This window comes from Polypterus senegalus, chromosome 15 (assembly GCF_016835505.1).
Source record: "Polypterus senegalus isolate Bchr_013 chromosome 15, ASM1683550v1, whole genome shotgun sequence".
In the NCBI taxonomy this organism is placed as follows: Eukaryota; Metazoa; Chordata; class Cladistia; order Polypteriformes; family Polypteridae; genus Polypterus; species Polypterus senegalus.
The window spans coordinates 36,875,959-36,899,344 of record NC_053168.1 but is presented as its reverse complement, the minus strand read 5'-3'; the positions used below and the strand labels follow the sequence as shown (position 1 = coordinate 36,899,344).

Below are 23,386 nucleotides of genomic sequence, written 5' to 3'. Positions count from 1 at the left end.
GGACTGTGCAGATCTATGGGGGGGGGAAATATATTGAACAAATGTCAGGATGAACTAAATCTTTCCCATGTTTATAGCATAAAGGTCAGTCATAAAGTATCATATTGTGGCTGATGTTATTTCCCTTCCCCATTAGTGAACTGACTAAGTTGATGAATACTGGGATGGCGTTTAGCACAAATACACACACACACACTGCCAATGCCTGATACAAACAGGAGCACAAGACCAGTGGGCACTAATGCAGAGCTGAAGGAGAAATTGACCAAATGATGTGATGACAGCCTGAGCAGTGAATTAACATGAACTAGATATTTAAGTTACTGTTTTTGGAATTAATTCAGTAAGCAATAGCTTAACTCATGAATGCATTTTATGGGTCTGCTTTGCTCATATATTTTTGAATACATTATTTCAATTTTGAGACAAAAGCTTGCTTTAATATGTCAACACCACCACACAGGCATCTACTACACAGCTGATGTGAACAATTAACTTTTGCCATGCAGGTAGTTTTTGCTTGTGTAAAATGGAAACTGGAAGACAAGGTAATAAACAACAGCAAACAATCACACACATTAGTTGGAGTTACCCAGAGTGTGCACTGAAAAAAATGTATGGTAACCCAATAAGGCAAAATGACTAACAAAAGGAGAATTCACTCAAAAGCATACAACAGAAAATATGCACTGCAAAATCAGCCATCCTGAACTTTCCAGAAAAACACAGAGCCTACTGCTACACGTAGAAAATGGTGAGAACCGCATAAATGGAGGGAAAGAGCTGCAGGTGATGACAGCAACTGTTGTGGTTGGGGACTTTCCTCCGTTTTCAAAGTCGTCATTCTCCGAGACCAGATGAAAATGCAGAACGATTCTTTATTTGCATACAGATATGCACAAATGTCTCCGGTCATGGAGTGAGCCATCAAAAAAATTCATTCCTTTTATACTTTACAACCATTACCTTACCTAACGCATCACGTCATCTGACTCTTAATATGCAGAAATCTGTCATCTTAGCCCATCAACTACAGCCACCAGTAACTATGTATACATATCAATTGTTCCATTATTGTAAACATCGCTTCGTTAATAGGGGTGTCCTACGGGTTTTTCCCATCGATCTCATCACTGCTCCATAACAGGGGTGTGGTTGGGCTTTTTCACTAGTTTGTTTTTGCTTTTTAAGGGGGTGTTCATTACTCATTTACTTCTTTTTAGCCTTCGTAATTACCTTGATAGTTCCTCTTAAGATGAGGCAACAATCACGTGACCCAAGCGTCAAGCAGCCTTTAGTTAACCTTTTAGTTACGTTCAGTCCATCTCCTTATGCTTTTAATAACCCATTGTTACAACTTCATTTAAGCATATACTTGTATTAAACTGTAAAAATGACCATGTATTGATTAAAATATTTGAATAAAGTACTATACAACATGATAAGGACTGCTAAAATTCCCAACAACATCCACAGGGAAGAGGATGAACCTGAAAAGAAGAAGCCACAAGACGCCAGAGAATGAAAGGCCTTACTATACTTTGGCTGAGAGTATACAGTTGAGCCAGTATCATCTGACCAGTGGTGTGAAATTGAGGATCTGGAAGGCCACAATGGCTGCAGGTTTTAGTTTCAGTCACCTTCTAATCAGTAACCAAATATTGCTTCAGCAGCAGCAGCTGGTTACTAATTAGAATGCTTCATACTTTTTCTGCCTCTTTTTTGCTTTATTTAAAATGTCTTATTTTTTATTATTTAAAACATTAAAAATTTTTTTTGCTTTAAACATATCCAAAAATAATGAGTCAATTTTCACATTGCTGGTCTACATTTACGATCTATTAAAAGTATAGATAAAGTAATAAACTGCAGATGGTCCAAAGCACATCACTGCCATTGTGAATAACGCGACCATAATGTCATTGCTTGGACGCGAATGGCCACATCTGGAACTGGCTCATAAAGCAACTCATGACTAAAGCAGCATAATGAAGTGTACAGAAACACTCTGTCATCCTACATATAAGAAAGCACTTTTCAACTCACTTACCAGAGCTTCATCATGAAGTTAGGCAATGGCCTGAAAAACTCTAAAGTCAATGCATTCAACAAGCGCCATCAGGGAGAAGTGCAAAGCCATAGACCAGTGTAGTTAATCTCCTGCCTTAAATCCAATGCAGCATGCATTTCATTTACTGAAAAAAAAAGAGTGAAGTCAGAAACTATAAATATAGACAGCAATGGAAAAAAATGCTTCTCAAACTAACATTATGGGTGTACAGTTACTACATGTGAAGGATTTGCAAGAAAATACCAAGTTTTGCACTATTTTAAGATAATTTGACTCAATACTTCCACCCTGAAATGACAGATGGGATACAAAATATTACTGAAAAATGGTAAAAGATGTTTAGCACAAACATACCCAAAAATAAGATGTGACATTTTGTGCTTTTGCTTCAGAAACTAATTGTAATAACAGGTTCAAACTGACTGCATATACTGTCCTAATACCTAGTGAGGACATTACTTACAATAATTAATACTAAAAAAAATTATACATGCAAATGCATTAAAAATAATTCTACTGATCTATATGATAAAATAGTATGGCATTTCCCTCCTATGACATCTCCACCCCTTCTGTTCATACATTAAATGCATATACATACATTTCAATGCTGTAAATCTTACACATCATCTTCATTAATGGCGGAGTCACTGAAGTGAACTAATCGATTACTGAGAGCTAATTTTGAATCTTGAACTTTAAAATTATTATAAACTGGGCAATTTCTTTAGCCTACAGTGCATGTGAATTCAGTTGAAACTTAAATGTGGAATGTGATATACAAATCATACATGTAGCTGCCTGGAACAAGTATATTTATTCAATTTATAGCATATATTTGCCCCTACCTCCCCCAAAAAATAACTTTATACCAACAAAATTAAAAATTGTATTTATGGATTGAAGTGCCCTCACAGTTAAAATTTTTATTACTATTAAAAACCACCATATGCCTTCTTAAGAGTCTGGCAGCAATTCAATGACATCCACATAGGCAACTGATAGTATGTTCTAATTTTTTATATTTCTTGACTTTTGTTCTCCTACCATTTAGGTCTGAATTTATATTACAAAGAATAAATATTTTGCTCTGCAAAAGGTGAATTTAAATCTTTGCCTTAGCTAACTTTTTTAACCATTAACATCTTTCTATTATAATAAAAAAAATCCTGGAATGAGACATCACTTTTTAGCCTGGGACAAGATGAGACTTTTTCAAAGAGATACTTTCATATTCCGTGAGACGAGACTTTGTGCCAAGTGATTTAACCCTGCCCAGGGCCGAAAAGAAAAGATAAAGAGTAGAACTTCATTAAGAAATCAAAAACGTTGGCACGATACACGTACAGAGCAGGTTATAGATAATTTAAGTCTCAAAAAATGATAGTAAAGATCGCATTAGCGCAAACAAATGGAAATTATTACTTGGTGAAATAACGCGACAGTGAAAAGAGATTGAATATATTGTTTGGATTTAAACTTTAAGTCAGAGACTTGTAGATCGTCTAATTCGTGTTGCCATCAGGGAAAAGTAGTGTTTGTTCCCAATGAAGAGGCGTATCCGCGAGAATTAAAAGATTTGCTGTTTGGTGAAAGTGAAATCCACATACGCGAGTGGCAAGACACGAAGTGGCTGGTGAGTAGCGCAGGCCGGGGGGAGGGGGGTGGCGCTGGCAAGCGAAGCGAGCAGGGGGCAAAGCCCCCTAGTAATAAGTTAATAATCAAATTCCATTTGTTTAAGGCAATGTTTAATGCAAGCAAAATTAGCTGATCAATATTGATCTTTAATACATCCTTATACATGTGGCAGAAATAAAAAAGAAGTTTGTACATAGCTTGACAAGGTAAAGACGTACATACATTCTAGATAACACATTTTGTCAGAATGTTTATCACCAACTACAAGTTTGCTGGACACACAGAACACTATTCAGTCCTTCACACTGGAGCACCACTGGTCTGGACGTGGACATAGTAATCCATGAACCCATGACCCTCTCCACAGTATGGGCAGTGTCTTTTAATGAAACTCTGCCAGGTGACATGTTATGTCCGTTCCATTTATCCTGAAGACGTATTTTCAGAGCCATTTACTATCTTCAGTTTTTGTTGGAATCTTAAGGCCACTGAATAGTCAGTCAGTATCTGAGCAACTATTAGATTTAGATTTGTGTTTATGTTTCTTTTTTCTCTTTTCCTTTTTCTTCTTTTCCTTTTTTTTCTTCTTATGCTTATGTTTTTTGTCTCTTGAATCTGAAGAACCGGTGCTGCTCTCTGATTCAGAGGTGGTATCTTCTAGCAACTGCTGTAGTTGTTGTATCCTAAAGTAAAAAAATACAGGGATAAATTAAGGAAACAGAAAAGCTGAATGTCTTTCATGTAGGACATTTATTTTTAAAAGACAGGTATATCATTGGTTCTGGTATTTGTATGTAATCGATAGGTGATAAAAACTAATGCATTCATAAAGCATATCTAACATTCATACCAAACATCATACTGGATAGATTTATTTTGTCTTAACTAGTGAATAGAAATGTTACGTATGCATCACCTAGTGGAATTTTATAAAAGACTAGCAAAATACCCACGCTTTGCAGCGGCGAAGTACTGCCTTAAAATTTTTATTAAGAAGAAAATTAAACCTTTTTAAACTGAGGGAAAATATACCAATAATTATTTGTTAAGGATCTCTTTGTATACCACGTTGTGAGTTCGGCCCTCCGGTTGTAATATGACCAAGCTGTGCGCTGAGCTTACTCTTGAGCATGCAACGTACAGTTGGCCTTGTGAAAAGTAATCTTGTTTCAAATCTCACAGCTTGGATTGCTGCTGTCATAATCGGTTTGAGTTTCATGGTTTGTTTCAATTACGACAGTATTTGTAGGACTTCTGTTGAAGAGACATTCGGCATCTGTCTAGCATTGTAAGTATACAACTGGTTTCATCGATAACTTCACATCCAGCTTTTGAGAGTTTAAACATTCATAAACATCAAAGTGTCCACTACTGAAATCGTCGCCTGTCAATCTAAGATGTTTAAGAGGCATTGCCGGTTGTCGAAAGGTGTAAAATATTTGGCCATTTCGGTACACTTGAAAGCGACAACCGAACAATTCAGCGGCAGCCATCAACTCACATGCAGATGCATAGGTGAAGGGCTTAAGCATTTCACTCTTCTAGTGCTCCTGTGTAGTATAATTATCTCCTGTACCGTCATCAGTCCACACCTTGAACCTGTCCCAGTCATTCAATACATAAGACACAATGTTCCTCCAGATATCAAGAGTGAGCCTGATATGGCCGTGCAATATGTAACAAAGAGAATGGAAAAGGCAGGTGCCATCTCTGGGCATGGAAACCACTCGGTAAGTGAAATTTCTTTGATCGATGGTGATCACCTCGATAGACATGTTAATGGGGGTACGGTTGGAATGATAAAGGAAATGGGTACCTGAACAATGTAAAGTAAGTCTAAAATACCTACACAATAACTATAATCGTCATAAATGAACAATAAAACAGCGGAGAAGCCGTGGATTAAAGAAAAAGGCTGTAGTTATCAGCAGGGAGACGTGAATCCCGTGGCGAAGCAAGGAAGGGAATGTAGAGACTGGAGCAACGGACGGCCTTATATAGGCAGGCAGCCAACAACGTGGGAGGTGTTGGGATGGGGGACCCAACGCCGCCTCACACGGTGACCGAGCTGCAAGCTATGGGCGTATATATGTACGTAAGTAGGATTCAGTTAGCATTGGGAACTCGCGTACCAAATTTCTTGAAGATGGGCCCATAAGTAACAAAGACCGTTGAAAAGTTCAATATGGCGGCCGACAGTGGCGTCATACCACCAAAATAAGTACGTACATTGGTTTCGGTTAGCGTAGGGAAGCCGCCCTCCAAATTTCGTGAAGATGGGGCCATGAATAAGAAAGTTCAACATGGCAGACGTTGTTGACAGTTACGCGTAGAATTTCGGAATGAAACCTGCTTAACTTTTGTAAGTAAGCTGTAAGGAATGAGCCTGCCAAATTTCAGCCTTCTACCTACACGGGAAGTTGGAGAATTAATAACGTTGGAAAATTCAGTATGGCGGCCGACAGTGGCGTCATAACACCGAAATAAGTACGTATATTGGTTTTGGTTATAGCAGGGAAGCCACCTACCAAATTTCGTGAAGATGGGGTCAGCCTTCTACCTAAACGGGAAGTTGGAAAGTTCAATATGGCGGCAGACAGTGGCGTCATACATCGAACACCGTACATTGGTTTCGGTTAGCGCAGGGAAGCCGCCTACCAAATTTCGTGAAGATGGGGCCATAAATAAAGTTCAACATGGCGGACGTTGTCGACCGTTACGTGTAGAATTTCGAAATGACACCTGCTTAACTTTTGTAAGTAAGCTGTAAGGAATAAGCCTGCCAAATTTCAGCCTTCTACCTACACGGGACGTTGGAGAATTAGTGATGAGTGAGTGAATCAGTGAGGGCTTTGCCTTTTATTAGTATAGATTTTCAAATAAGTTTGCTCCACAATTGTTAGCAACATTTATATGAGTTAGAGACAAGAAACGTCTACCTCAAATGTTCTGCCAAGAATTACTGTCTTTCCAAAGAAAATAAGACTTATTACAATGTCCATCATATAGAACAATCTCACTTCTGAATAATGACGTTAAAATCCTCTCCTAAGTTCTAGCTAGAATGATTAAGAAAGTGTTTCCTTCTGTAAGATCACAAGACCAAACCAAATTTATTAAAGGTAGAAACTTGGCTTCTAACCTTCGATGTTTGTTTAATGTAATATACTCACTCATAAAATCTAACACACCAGGGACATTATCATCTTTAGACACAAAAAAAGCATTCGATATGGTTGAATGGAACTACTTATTCACCACATTACACAAATATAGATTTGGCCCAAACATGTGCATGGATAAAACTACTCTGTTCCAGTCCAGAAGCCTCGGTTTGTATTAACAACATTATTTCAAACCACTTTCAACTACAGTGTGGTACTCAACAAGGATGCCCCCTATCACCATTCCTTTTTGTAGTTGCCACTGAGCCATTGGACATTCACTTTCGAACTGCATCACAGATAAAGTGGATCATCAGAGGAGGACTTGAACAGAAAGTATCACACTTTATGCAAATAGCATGGTAATGTGTATATCAAACCCATGAACTTCTGTACCAGCAGTCCTTACTGCATTAACAGAATTTCAAAAGATATCTGGACTCAAAATTAATTTGAATAAAACTGTGCTTTTTCCAGTGAACTCTCTTGCACACAATATTAGACTGGACACCTACCCATTCATTTTAGCAGATTAGTTTAAATAGCTCAGGGTAAACATCACAAGTAAATCTAAAGATCATTTTCAACAAAATGTTGCTATCAGCATGGAAAAATTAAATAAGACGTGAACAGATGGTCTACCTCCATCTCAAATTAGCAGGGAACATCAACGCTGTCAAGTCACATTACATTAACAAACAAATAAAAACAGCATATATTTGGAATTTGAAACATCCACACATCCAAACGGTGACTCTACAACGACCTAAAGCAGAAGGGGGCATGTCACTACCTAACTTCCAATTTTACTTAATGGGCTGCAACTATACAAGCTATAAAGACCAGGAAATTAACACATAATGAATACACACAAGCCTGGTCTGTAATAGAAATTAACTTTTGCTGTACTTCTTTATATACCTTGCTTTGTGCTCCAGTAAATACAAATTATCGTCAATATACTAACAATCCAATTTTTCTTCAATTACTCAGAATACAGAACCAATGCTGGAAGCACTTCAAGGCAAAGAAGTTATTTATCTGTTGCACCTCTATATAATAATCACTTTTTCCCCCCACTCTCTCAAACCTACACAGTATTTAATGTTTAGAAAATGTCCAGGATTAAAACAAACAGTTAGGGAATTGTATACAGATAAATGTTTTTGTATCTTATGAACAATTACACTTCAAATTTAAACTTCCCATCAACATAATTTTCCCACTACTTTCAAATCAGAAACTTTGCTAAAAGGAAAGAAACACTGATTAATCTTAAAGACTCAGACAGCATCTCAATAATATATAAAAATATCTTAAAAGTTCCTTCCTTTCAAAGATCTCAGGGTATGGTGGGAAAAGGACCTTTCACATATTTTGGGCGGGCACCAAATTAACATCATTCTGAACAAAAATCTTTGAATGCCCATCAGACCGCCTTGGTGTCACAATCACTCCTGACCATATAACAGCTGCGTTTGGTGTAATCCTGGATGGGTTTAAAGTGGACGAGGACAAATTGATTGTAATTGCCTTTACCATACTACTAGAACGTAAAACATATCCTGCTCAACTGGAAGAATCTCAGCCCACCTGTTATTGGTTAGTGGGTAACTGATGTTCCATTTTATTTGAAATTGGAAAAAATAAATTCTTACTTAAAGGTAAAGTATCGATAAGCATTTTATATCAGGGAAAGGGACATTCTCCCTTCTTTCTTTAAAGTTTTGCTCTTGCTGTTGGCTCTCCTTGCTCGGGTGGGGGTTGAATTCTAGTTTGTGAAGTTTGACTTGATCATACAGAATGTTATTTTCTTTGCTGTACAAGTTAGACATAATCACATTGACTGTTATTTTCTTTAAATAAAATTTAAAAATGCTGTTTATGATGACAAAAATTTATAGATCTTTCCAATAGCATAAGACAGCCTGCTGCACTAAGTCTTAAAATATGATGTTAATTAAGTTGCTCTGTACAATTTAACATTAATGCAAATAAATGTAGTAGTTTACACCATCTCCTATACTATGACATGATGCGCACAAGACAGACCAGGGTCACAAAAATGGCAACACGTTTCAAGAAAATTGGACGTTATTTGTAGTTTTAAGTTTTTGTACATTTCAAAAAAGATGTAATATTTGGAAGGAATGCTGCTTATAAGAGAAAATTAATTTGCATTGTTGTCTGTTACATATAATTAATTAAAAAACTGAAATGAAGACCTGACTAATAATGATTTCATAAAATGCTAAGATAATATATGTTGGGGAAGAAATTGTGAGCAGTTGGCCCCAGGTTGGCAGCTGCATGAGAGAGTAATCCCCACTAGTATCCCCAAGTGTGTGTGTGGAAAGGGAAAAAGGCAACCTGGAATGTGAACCACTTCAGTGCTTGTTTGTGTATCTGTAGTACTTGTGATATTCGAAGTGGCCCATAGTGCATAGTAATTTGCTTGTTCTGTTACGAAGTAGAACATCTGGCCTCAAACTGCTCACCCTGCACAATATCCATGTTTGTTACAGTACTTTTCCTCCATAGCAAGAAAAGTGCATATCAAGATATGTCATTCTTAATCATCATCTTCAACAAATAACGGCAACAAAAGGACAGATGCCACATTTAGACTTACAGCAAGGTAATGCAAATGATGTGGAGCTAAACATTATAGAGTATGGTTTCTTTTTAATTAATGCTTTGGTTTTGTGTTTAGTCAAACTTTGTGACTGATGCTTCTCCTTGCATTATATGTTTGGGAAGATGTACTTGTGGCACTCTTTTGTCATACCATCCTATGTATGTTTAATTTGTGAAAATATTCTTTTGCCGAATTAGATACAAAATAAAGTTCCACAGAAAAAGTACCACAGCACACACTGATCCTGACTTATTTCCAGTATATTAATACATCTTTTTATCAAAACCTTTTTTGCCTTATCACTTCAAACATATGTCATGATATATTAGAGCAGTGAACATCAATGATTCAAATGAGATTTAACCACATTTACAAAAGGTTGTGTTAACATAAATTAACAATAACAAAATACCTTAACTCTTTTTCATGTCGTTTATTATCTCTTATCAAATCATACATCGGATCTTCATGAGCCTGAGGAAAGGGGAAAAAAAAATATATATATATACGGTATATCAGTGCTTGGTCTTCCCCTTTTAAGGAGCCTAAAGAAACCAGAATCGTTTACCACAAACAATGCAACTGTTTTTAGGGAACTATGTTGGTCATGCATTAAATTTAACAGAAATCAATATAACTTTTCTAAATAATGAATTTATAACCCTCTAAAAAAAGGAGGAGGTAGAAGTCTGTTCCAATTCCCAGCCTACATAATTAAACCAACACCTGTAAGTGTTTTTACTCTAAACTAGCCAACCCGCGGCGTAGCATACGCCGCATAATCAGGCCGCTTTTTAAATGATTTTTAAGCACAGAGGAAAAAATAAACATTTGAAAAATCCGTAATTTAATAAACCACCAAGAAAAGTAACATTGCAACAATGCACGCTACAAACCAACATACAATTGTCCGTGACTGGAAACCGGCGCTCGTTCAGTACGCACTGCCCGCTTATGTGCCCGCCCCCAACTCCCTCCCTCCACCAAGTCACACGAACATGGTTGGGATTACAAAGGGTAGGGACGTAATCAGTGCGAGCGTATGACCCACACGTACTGGGAATTTCTCGTTCGTGGGGAACAATTGCAAGCCACGGTCTCCATCATGAATGGGGTTCAACGGCTTACCTACGCCTCCCCGCGCCGGGTAGACACACGTTGATCCATTCAGTGTAGCGCGCGTGCAGTACCAGACATACAAGTGCATCACAGACCTGTTAATGCTCAATCTCACATGGCTGAAAGCCACTTGTCCCTCTAAGAATTTGGACGCTGACCGCTGTTGGGTCGTGTAACTATTTGGCAGGCGGGAGTCTTGTTCGTTTTCGGAAATAACCAGCCAAATCGCTCCACCAACTAAGAACTGCCATGCACCACCACCCACAGAATCGAGAAAGAGCTATCAATCTGTCAATCCTCTCCGTGTCCGGGCGAGGATTCCTGTGTTGAGTCAAATGAAGCGAAAGGCTTCACACCTGGTGGTGCCCTTCCGTCAATTCCTTTAAGTTTCAGCTTTGTAACCATACTCCCCCCTGAACCCAAAGACTTTGGTTACCCGGTTGGCTGCCCTGTTGCGGGGCCTGCATTGGTGAAGCAGGTAAGGCGGTAATGAAACAGAGGCACAGGGCTTAATGGTTTTTAAAGACTGCTTCCTTCATTGGGTTTTAACCAATGCACGGAACGAACCAACACACAATCGTCCGTGTGGCGCGGAGGGGGAACGGGAGGAGAGGAGAAGGACATCCACTCCGCTCCCTCCGTCATGCTAGTCTGCTGATTTCTCGTTCAGTATGCACTGCCTGCTCATGTGGCCACCTTCAACTCGTCATTCGAGTCGTTGTCGTCTTTGTACAGTTCAGATGCACCTGTGACTCACGTAGACTTTTAATTGCTCTGTGTGGTTTTGGCTGCCTTTCTATATATATAATCCACCAAGACACCCGACCACGGTAGTAGCGAGGTGGGAGGGGGGTGTGAACAAAGTGCAGGAGCATCTAAGAAAACGCATGTCTGTCGCGGATGCGAATTGCTGTATGTAGCATGTAAAACAGTTTGCTGTGGTCATGTGGTCGTGCGTCGTAACCGAAAACTTGTTTTTTAAAGACTGCTTACTTCATTGTGCTCTAACCTCAGTTGTAAAGGAATGTTTTAAGGATCCCATGGGATACCCCTCGCAAACCGTTTTACACGCTGCATATGGCGATTCACCTCCGCGAGAAATATGCCTCTATGAACAGTCAGCGTCGGAGCTGCATGTTGCCTCTACGACAGACGAATATAAATGACGCCATTTTTTCTGTGTTGTCGCGTCCGAGTTGGTGGCCGTGGCTCTGCGAGTTGTCGTCGTATCCAATGGTCTTGTAGTTGGTGGGCGTGGCTCCTTCCTGCGTGTGCCATAGGTGTCTCACTTGTCGGCGGCTTAGTGAATCCACGCCCCTTCCGCCGTGCTTTCCATGGTCGTCTTGCCTTAGTGAATTATATATATAGATATTTGAAAGGGAAAGCAGTTCAGTTATAGGATAGCCTTCTGTGTCATGTGATCACTTAACAGGTTTATGAGTGTGTGTGTGTGTGTGTGTGTTTGTTAATACTCGGTTGCAAGAGGCATTTACAGTATACTTTTGAATTATATTTGCAAACACTTTTTTCACATTTTATTAATCTTTAAAAAGTAATTTGGTCCAAAACACTAACTCAGCAGCAACAGAGTCAAATAAATATTTTGACATTTGTATACAACAAACAGACACTAGTTTTGTTAATTAAGCATTGCCATCTTCCTATTACTTCACTCTTTCTGGTATTCTGCATATATAGTAATAAGTAAATCTTTCAAATGAATTTTCCAATTTTGTTTTTGTTTCAATAAATATCAGTACATGCTTGTGTACATAACATAGACAGGCAGGCAGACGGACGGATCTTTATTTATCCCCAATTATCTCTGTTATAAAAGCTCATTAAATAGATAAACAAAAACAAACACAATGGTCTGGACACATAGCAAAACAACTAAAAAGAAGCCTTCAGCGAGGCATTGTGCAGACGCATTGACATTGCTATAAAGCAATTCCAGAAGAGGTAGATTTTACAAAACTGTCATTTTGTCCGGGTTCTTCACACAGCAGCCCATCGTTCACAACCTAGCTTAAGTTCTTCATTTCACGTCCGTAGTTTTATCTACTGTACTATATAACTCTTTACAAACATCCGATGAACCCACAAAGGCAATGCTGTAGATCAGTGGTTCTCAAATGGTGTGCAGCACACATTACAGAAGTTAGTAAGTAAATACTCTTGCATGGGGCACCCAAATACCCCCAAGTACTAACAAACATCAAGAGAAACTCCAGACATCTCCACCCCATAAGGAGAAAGACTTTATTTCTGTCCCCTCTTTTTTGACTCAGCAAATATGGTAACCCTACCATGTATCCAATAGCAATCCAGAACTAGTTACTGGTAAACTCCAATCTATAACAAAATACATCTAGTGCAGGACATGATGGTGAAGAGAAAAGCTCAAGATTATAAAAGCAGCAAAAAGAACAACTTATTCTGAATCTACTGTAGGTATGAACATAAATATGCATTACTTACATCTGACATAATCAAAATACAACATAGGTAATTACTCCTTTAGAGTGCTTACTTGTAATGGAACCAGACCATTAGAGTTTCACACATTGTTAAAAGACAAAACTTATGCATCAGTTCTTTACTTGCATGAAAATTATATTTCAATAAATTACAATTTCTAGCTGGAACATGAATAAACTTTATTATCATTAGGTTAGTCGGATTGCATAATTCACTTCTAAGACATTTCATGGGTACTGGCATGATGGATCGTTCTGTGGAGGAAAAGAGACTAGCAGTTACTTTCCAACTCAAGTCGGGTGGTTACTGTTGGTAATGGATATTACTCCTTTTCTTCTTTATCGGTTATGTAACAGCTACAAGGATGATGCTGCACATTTGTTTGGTACATCGTATTTCATTAGAGGCCAAACTGACTGTACTTGCATATCTTTAGTTCTTAAATCATACTAATGACATACTAAAACTAGAACTTTCAAATTTCATTTCACCAGCATTTGTATATGCACGAACTACTAGCATGCTGTCATTCTGAACATAAATTTGATTCAAATAGAGTGCAATACATAATAACATCAGCAAATTAAATCACAGCATTGGTGGGAAGAAAATAACATGTACAGAAGAAATTAAAATTGAAAAAGCAATTTTCAAGCTTTTAAAACAATGTTTTGTACAGCATGCATGTTACAATGGAGTGTCATACCCTTTTATTAAGTTGGCACTCAATCTTTCTTCAGGCTTTACTTGTCCTAGCTCTCATTTTTCCAACTGCACTGAGCATTAAACATACCCTGCTAAAAGACTGATATTCTGCCAAGGGGATTTCAAAACTGAATTTCCACAACAGTAAATAATTAACCCCTTTCATTGCTACTCGACTGGCCACATTCTGAAGGTAAACATTTACTGTTCTAACATGGAATTTTTGGATTAAAGATAAATTAAAAACGGCATAAAACTGGAAAAATAAACCAGTAATTCTGTCCTATAAGTTTAAATGATCTAGATTCATTGTTCATATGTTAATTAAATAAAAAAGTTATTTTATTTGAGAAAAAAATTACTTCTGCATGTATTAGGTACACTACCAGTTAAACGTTTCAGAACACTTTTTAATTTAATCAGTTAAAATGTAATGGACATAAAATGGTGAAAAGATAAGTAGGAAACTGCCGGAGGTTTAAATATAACATTCAGGTTAGGAAAAACTCAAAAAAGGAAAATCTATATATATATAATTCACTAAGGCAAGACAACCATGGAAAGCACGCCGGAAGGGGCGTGGATTCACTAAGCCACCGACAAGTGAGACACCTATGGCGCACGCAGGAAGGAGCCACGCCCACCAACTCCAAGACCATTGGATACGACGACAACTCACAGAGCCACGCCCACCAACTCGGACGCGACGACACAGAAAAACCGGCGTCGTTTATATTCGTCTGTCGTAGAGGTCACATGCAGCTCCGACTCACGTTGACTTTTAATAGAGGCATGTTTCTCGCGGAGGTGAATCGCCATATGAGGAGTGTAAAACTGTTTGCGAGCGGTATTCCATGGGATCCTTAAAACAATCCTTTACAACTGAGGTTAAAACACAATGAAGTGAGCAGTCTTTAAAAAGCGAGTTTTGGTTACGGCCTTGCGACGCGTGCACTATATCAAACTGTTTTACACGCTACATACAGCAATTCGCATCCGCGACAAACATGCGTCTTCTTAGATACTCCTGCACTTTGTACACACCCCCCCTCCCACCGTGGTCGGGTGTCTTGGTGGATTATATATAGAAAGGCAGCCAAAACCACACAGAGCAATGAAAAGTCTACGTGAGTCACAGGTGCATCTGGACTGTACAAAGACTCGAGTGACGAGTTGGAGGTGGGCACATGAGCAGGCAGTGTATACTGAACGAGAAACCAGCAGACTAGCATGACGGAGGGAGCCTGAGCGCCGCACGGACGATTGTGTGTTGGTTCGTTCCGTGCATTGGTTAAAACCCAATGAAGGAAGCAGTCTTTAAAAACCAATAAGCCCTGTGCCTCTGTTTCATTACCGTATCACCTGCTTCACCAATGCAGGCCCGCAACAAGCGATCCGGCGTCATTCCCATGACCCGCTGGGCAGCCAACCGGGTAACCAAAGTCTTTGGGTTCAGGGGGGAGTATGGTTACAAAGCTGAAACTTAAAGGAAGTGACGGAAGGACACCACCAGGTGTGGAGCCTTTCGCTTCATTTGATTTAACGCAGGAAAACTCACCCGGCCCGGACATGGAGAGGATTGACAGATTGATAGCTCTTTCTCGATTCTGTGGGTGGTGGTGCATGGCAGTTCTTAGTTGGTGGAGCGATTTGGCTGGTTATTTCCGAAAGCGAGCGAGACTCCGCCTGCTAAATAGTTACACGACCCAACAGCGGTCGGCGTCCAAATTCTTAGAGGGACAAGTGGCTTTCAGCCATGTGAGATTGAGCATTAACAGGTCTGTGATGCACTTGTATGTCCAGTACTGCACACGCGCTACACTGAATAGATCAACGTGTGTCTACCCGGTGTGGGTAAGCCGTTGAACCCCATTCGTGATGGAGACCGTGGCTTCCAATTGTTCCCCACGAACGAGAAATTCCCAGTACGTGCGGGTCATACGCTCGCACGGATTACGTCCCTGCCCTTTGTAAAGCCCCTCATGGTTAGGTGACTTGGTGGATTATATATATATAAAAAAAAAGCAGCCAGAACCGCAAAGAACAATGAAAAATCAACGTGGAAACCGACTGAGGCAGTGTTTGGAAAATTAACAGTCAACGTGACTCAAAGGTGCGTGTGGACTGTACACAGACGAAAGCGACTCAGGTAGGGAGTTGGGGGTGGGCACATAAGCGGGCAGTGCATACTGAACGAGTGCCGATCAACCCCGTCCTTCGTTTTGGAAGGAGATAGCGCGACGGCGCTCCTCCGGTTTTCAGTCACGGACAATTGTATGTTGGTTCGTAGCATGCATTGTTGCAATGTTACTTTTCTTGGTGGTTTATTAAATTATGGATTTTTCAAATGTTTATTTTTTCCTCGGTGCTTAAAAAGCATTTCAAAAGCGGCCTGATTATGCGGCGTATGCTACGCCGCGGGTTGGCTAGTTCACAATATTGCAAATGGGCCTTCTTCAGGGAACAACTAATAGGTTACAACTAGAGATGCTCCAATCAGGTTTTTAAGAGTGATACCAATCATCAATTTCATGTTACTTGATTGGGATACCGATTCAGATTTTTTTTTATTCATCCCTTTAAAAAACTTTTTAAACTAATTTCCTGCATAACCAGACAAACTGAAGTGTTATAGGTGTTAACCGATTGTTTTTTATTAACAAAATGAAATTCTGTAGGTTTATTGTTCAGTGAATACTAAAATAGACAAAATTTCCTGAAAATACATATGTATTTATGTACAGTATATGTACAAATATGTACAAAAATATTTATCCATAATACATATGGCAAAGAAAATAACATGCTTCTCATAATTACAAACTATCATATTGTTCATTTTTTCTGTAACGTAACTATCTGAAAACAAGGCTTCATTAAAAATAGTTTTCATCATTTCTCTAACAAAAAACAAATTACTTATTTATTCTCTCACAGTCAATTAATTGATAATTGCCAATTAAACTCTGCTTAAATGTGAACATACATGTATTTATATATTTTAATTATTTTAAATCATTAATTGCACTACTGCTTTTTGCTACCAAAATATACATTTACTTTAATTTACAAAGATGTTTTTTTTTCCCCCCAGAGTATCAACTAAACATTTGTAATTGTTCAGGTATAAATATAAAATATAGATTTTTAAATTATGTAGTACTTGCCTCTTACCATAACTTATGTTGTACGACACACAGCAACAAATATAAAAACAGTACAAATCTTTAAAACAGCTTATTGTTTACTAAGAAGCCATTTCAAATTCATCTTTAAGTTTTCTTTTCCAATTAAAAGTGTAAGCTGCTGGATTTTAATCAAGCACGCTGTCCAAGCTCAAGTGGTGCCCATTTTAATTTAAAGGACAAAATAAAGATCTAAATAGCTTAAAGTAGCTCTTCTTGCCATTTGTCTAGTTGCAGAGGACAACTTTTCTGATTACTTTTTATTCAGTTTATTATTATTCCACTTTCTTTCTTGTTCACAGATAAAACAAACTTCCATTCACTGTTCTTTGCTTATACTGGAGGAAGTTTACTGCAAAAGAAAAAAAAAAAAAAGTGTGCACTGCCTCAACTACCGTAATACCTTGCATAAAGCAACACTACAGCCAAATTACCATAAAACTTAGAAAAGCCTGGGATGAAAAAACTTTTTTTTTTTTTTTTTTTAATGATCTGCCTTTTTAACAATAATCAATAGATTTCAATCGCCGGCCTATTGATTGATTGATCCTAATTACAACCTACAGATGCTCTGCAGCAAATTAAATTAAGCTTTACATGTTGAAGCAAACAATTTGCACAGGTGTCCCAACTTCTGTTGATAACTTAAAATCCCTATCTGTTGTAAGGTCAGAATAGACAGTGTCACTACACCCTCTGAAGTACTTATTGGCCAATACTACACTGTAGAAGGTTGTAAATTCATGTGATAATGGCAAGGAAACAACAATTAACTAATGAAATGAGACAGAGCATTACCCCCCTTAGGAGTGCAGGCCTTTCATTTAGAGAAACTGCTTTAAAAAAAAAAAAAAAAATCAAAGTGTCAGTGAGTATGGCATCCTACACACTCCAAAGGCATTTATAAACTGGAAGAAACTCTAAAAGGAAGCGATCTGGCAGAGTCAAAGTCACAACACAATCAGAAGAGAAGCTTTTGAGGGTCACCAGCTTGTGATAGGAGCTTTACAGAACAACTTCAAGAACAGCTTAACAGTAGTAAAAAAGAACAAGCCTCAGTTTTTACTGTGAGCAGCAGACTTTGTGCTGCACGTTTGACAGGACAAAATAGGGCCTTGAAATATCGGCTGTGAACTACTGCAGGCTGGAAGAAAGTCTTATGGACCGATGAATCAAAATTTGAAATCGTCGGTTCATCATTCAGGGTGTTTGTACATAATCTAGTTTGTAAAAGGATGGTTCCTCAGTGTGCGACTCCAACTGTCAAACATGGAGAAGGAAGTTTAATGATCCGGAATTCTTTTGCTGGAGGCAGAGTTGGTGACTTGCATCAAATGAATGGCATTCTGAATCAAAAGGGTTACCACAGTTAGGCAGTTATATAAGCAGAAAGTGACTGGTTTGATCAATCAAATATCTGAATAAAATTTTGTACAATTAATGGTTTGTTGACTTTTGCCATTGTTTATTTATTCTATGCCTGGATTTCATGAGACAAAGACATTACACTCACCTAAAGGATCATTAGGAACACCATACTAATACGGTGTTTGACCTCCTTTCGCCTTCAGAACTGCCTTAATTCTACGTGGCATTGATTCAACAAGGTGCTGAAAGCATTCTTTAGAAATGTTGGCCCATATTGATAGGATAGCATCTTGCAGTTGATGGAGATTTGTGGGATGCACATCCAGGGCACGAAGCTCCCGTTCCACCACATCCCAAAGATGTTCTATTGGGTTGAGATCTGGTGACTGTGGGGGCCATTTTAGTACAGTGAACTCATTGTCATGTTCAAGAAACCAATTTGAAATGATTCTGAGCTTTGTGACATGGTGTATTATCCTGCTGGAAGTAGCCATCAGAGGATGGGTACATGGTGGCCATGAAGGGATGGACATGGTCAGAAACAATGCTCAGGTAGCCCGTGGCATTTAAACGATGCCCAATTGGCACTAAGGGGCCTAAAGTGTGCAAAGAAAACATCCCCCACACCATTACACCACCACCACCAGCCTGCACAGTGGTAACAAGGCATGATGGATCCATGTTTTCATTCTGTTTACGCCAAATTCTGACTCATTTGAATGCCTCAACAGAAATCGAGACTCATCAGACCAGGCAACATTTTTCCAGTCTTCAACTGTCCAATTTTGGTGAGCTCGTGCAAACTGTAGCCTCTTTTTCCTATTTGTAGTGGAGATGAGTGGTACCCGGTGGGGTCTTCTGCTGTTGTAGCCTCAAGGTTGTGTGTGTTGTGGCTTCACAAATGCTTTGCTGCATTCCTCGGTTGTAACGAGTGTTTATTTCAGTCAAAGTTGCTCTTCTATCAGCTTGAATCAGTCGGCCCATTCTCCTCTGACCTCTAGCATCAACAAGGCATTTTCGCCCACAGGACTGCCGCATACTGGATGTTTTTCACTTTTCACACCATTCTTTGTAAACCCTAGAAATGGTTGTGCGTGAAAACCCCAGTAACTGAGCAGATTGTGAAATACTCAGACCGGCCCGTCTGGCACCAACAACCATGCCATGCTTAAAATTGCTTAAATCACCTTTCTTTCCCATTCTGACTTTCAGTTTGGAGTTCAGGAGTTTGTCTTGACCAGGACCACACCCCTAAATGCATTGAAGCAACTGCCATGTGATTGGTTGATTAGATAATTGCATTAATGAGAAATTGAACAGGTGTTCCTAATAATCCTTTAGGTGAGTGTATACTACACTCATTTCCACTAAACCTGAAAAAACTGAGGTGTTCTAAAACTTTTGACTGGTAGTGTATTCAAAGCATTATGGGTCGGTTGAAGTTTGCTTCTGATGTGTAAGTGTTGTACATGCCTCAGTATTCTTTTATCCAGTTTACAGCAGGAGGAGGGAAACACAGAGTGTATCACAGTTCTCCTTAGGGGAATATTATAAATAGTCTGGCCTAAGTATACTATGCCAGTGTTTCTCAATCACCGGGTCACAACCTACTTTACAGGTTGCTATTGTTTATATTGGTAGTGTACCATGAGTGAATCTCTGAGGGTTGCCAGCCCTACAATCGCACTAGATCCCCCTTCCTCTTTATTGATCATCCCAAAGAAGACCAATGCTCTGATGATGAATTCACCAAGGGGAACCCATCCACCCAATCTGGCTCTAATGACTGTGTTCAATTCACCAAGAGAGACCCTTCCCCCATCTGACAATCACCCCCATACAGACAACCATGCCGTTTGCCTGGGGGGGAAAAACAGACACTAACGATTGCTCTCTATTTGTTGGGAGGAGAAACAATGTGCTATGTTATCATGATGGCAAACAGAGTCTATAAAAATATATATATATATATAATTTTCTGAAATGTACTATACAGGTCATTAAATGAGTTATTCCAAATATCATATATACCTATGTCTTTTTTTTGTCAGTGCGGCTTTGACATCATGGATCATAAGGTGTATACTAATTCAGCGTGAGCAGGAACACTCAATAAAACTGAATAAAAAAAAATAAATAAAAAAATTTAAGTGATGGTGAGCTATGAAGAAGGCAGATTCACCAGCGTTTGTGTATCAGCTTTTATCCATCCAGATCAGAGAATGTCCAGTTCCATTGCCTCAAAACACCACTCACATCTACAGTTATTCCCAGTTTCAGATAAAAAGTAACAGAGTCAGATCCCTATGGGGGGTTGGGGGCGGATATGGCGGTAGTATGTATCATGATTGTGACTGAGAGAAGTTAAAAAAAAAAAAAAAACCTAACTTTTACAAGTACTATAAATGTATACCAGCTGTTACAGATGCAAACCAAAATGTATGTGTTTAATGTATAATATTAATAATAAGAGCAGCTCACTACTGAAAACAGTAAATACAAGAGACAGTGAGGATCATACTGGTGGCCTCTTGATTACAAGTCAGCAAATCTTACCGTTACACCACGGAAGCTGTTGTATCGTCCTTGAACCTTTTGTGAAAGTGTTTATTTGATCTTTGGACTTCAGGCTTCACACATTATATAGTTTATGCCTACATTTTGTAATTTATTACTAAAACACAAAAAACTTTTCTGTTTTAACAATGTGTTTACACAGATTACTGTAGAAACGGAACACACATGAAATGCATGTGTTCCAAATAACGACCTATTATTTCCACTCTAAAACTCCAGCACTCTCAGATAATCAAGGCAAGAGCTGGGAGAACTTTGTGCATGTTCTGCAGCGGTAGGGGGATGGAATAGCAGGCTGCTTGCTGCTTGTCTTTAATTGGCACATTTACAGGACAAAAGATGCTGACGGAGAGGTGCGAACAGATTTAAGGTGGGCCTGGATTTACAAGTTTTTTCGTAGGCTTTGGTAATTCTAGTGTTAAAAAAAAAAACAAACAATCATCCTAATGTTGGTTCCTTATCACTTTGATGATTCATCCCACCATCCGATTCCTGTTATTCTTATTGTTAGTATTAAATTTCATCCTCTCTCACATTCCACTTATGTGGTCAAGGGATTTGGAATCTTTCCTTAGCAGAAATCAGATGCAAGAATCAGCCCAGAAGATGCTCAAGACCACCTTAGGAGCTACTCACACCGGGCTCTACACCCGTTTTGGAATTAGAGTGGCTTTCAGAATACCCAGATAAGACTCATTAAGACTCAGGAAAATTAGGCCAATTTGACACTGGCACTGGCAATGTTTTCAACTGAGGACACTAGAATTGTGAAGTAGCTATGCGACAAAATGAATATTATGATATCTAAACCAATGTAATAGTGTGTAATTTAAAACTTGACATAATAAATGTTTAAAGGAGTACAATTATAGATAAGGGCTGAAGTAATTTCCTTCTTTCTGGTAAATAATATGTTCAGACACAAGATTAGATTTAAGGCTAAGATTGTGCAAAGATACTCAAAATATTCAACAAGCTATGTTGCCTGTTTTTTGATGATGGTCTATGAATGATGAACATTAATCCAAACAACAAACATTTAGAAAATATTATCTAATAACTTTAAATTGTGGAAATTTACAAACCAAAAAGATGTTCTGAAACTTTATTAGCCGTCCTTGCTTATAATGAACTTAAATAAAAAACTATTTTCCTGATATGGACGTTGTTCAAGAGATAAATCAACTAATAAAACCTTAAGTATACAATGTGAACAGAATTCTAGCAAGTTAAAGTTTGTCTAATTATTAGATGGAATTCGATTATAAAGAAAAACTTTAAAAATTAATGTGTCTCAGTAACTTGAGCTAAATGCACAGAAAATTCAATTAATTAAGGAAGAGCAAAAGGAGATTAATTTTCCCATACTCACAACTCTGAACTGCTCCAACTTTTGATTTCCTTTTATAAAGAAGGGGCATTCTCTGTCTCCAGTCCTATGGCCATAGCGTTTACACCTCCAGCCTACAACAAAGAAAACAGGTAGATATTAGTAGTGTAACTAAAAGTATGTAGAACATGATGTACATAAGACAACAAAAAAATGGAGTAGTATCAGAAAAACCTGCACAAAAATAATTATATATGAAAAAATGTGCAAAATGTTAACCACCTTATACATAAAGATGTTTTTAAAATACAAAAGGGGCATAATAATAAATAGCAAAGTAATAGCTGTTTTATGATACAATAGAGGTAATGTACATCTGGCAGATCACATTACTGAAAGTTCACCTGTTAGTAGGTTGTAAACATTGTGTTTAAACAAAATTAACTACAGAAAATGACAAGAGAAATCTTAGAATTAATTGAAACAATGGATATATGCTCAGTAACACTTTAGTAAATTTGAACAATTCTACAATTTTAAAAATAGGAAAGTTTTAACAGCACTGCCAAATTTACAAGTGGTATTACTATACTACTGCGCAGTAAAATTTTGGGGAAAAACACATTAGTTACCATCATTCAGTTTCATGTGTTCTTTAAAATGATCTTCCTTATTTCTATACTGAGCCATGTGTAGTAGGGAACTTGGTAGCACTTTGATTCAAGACAGAAACTAAATGTGGACAGAATGCCACTTACACATGGACTTAAATACTGTACACTCAAACAGGTCCAACAGGCTGTATATACACAGTAGTGCTGACATACTTCTGGTGAAATCTCAGCCAGCTCAGTCACTTCCATTGTTCATACTGCACTTGTGATTTTTAGTTTAATGGCGAGAATATCTGAGAAAAGAAGGTTTAACATTTAGCATTCAGATAGCGCTGCAGCTGAACATTGTTGTGTACCTTTATGTCGAGCTTCAAGTACGTACAACAAGGTGTTTAGTTTTCACACATTTCCCTCCGATTCAGAAACCTGATCTAAAAGGATCATCGCTATCCATAGAGGGAGCTTTACAGTTAGTCCTCATATCCGAGTTTGTAGC

General features: G+C 38.3%; 1 protein-coding gene across 1 annotated transcript in view; it reads right to left on the bottom strand.

Annotated features, from left to right (window-relative positions):
• Positions 1-3,887: 3,887 nt before the first annotated feature.
• The window catches only part of rp9 (RP9 pre-mRNA splicing factor), a 32,131-nt gene continuing 12,632 nt past the window's right edge, over positions 3,888-23,386 (bottom strand). Inside the window, exons 4-6 of the mRNA XM_039736673.1 lie at positions 22,319-22,410; positions 9,924-9,985; positions 3,888-4,392 (exon numbers count right to left, since the gene is read on the bottom strand). Coding sequence (XP_039592607.1) covers positions 4,206-4,392; positions 9,924-9,985; positions 22,319-22,410 — 341 coding nt within the window. The 3' untranslated portion in view covers positions 3,888-4,205. The remainder of the gene's footprint in view (positions 4,393-9,923; positions 9,986-22,318; positions 22,411-23,386) is intronic.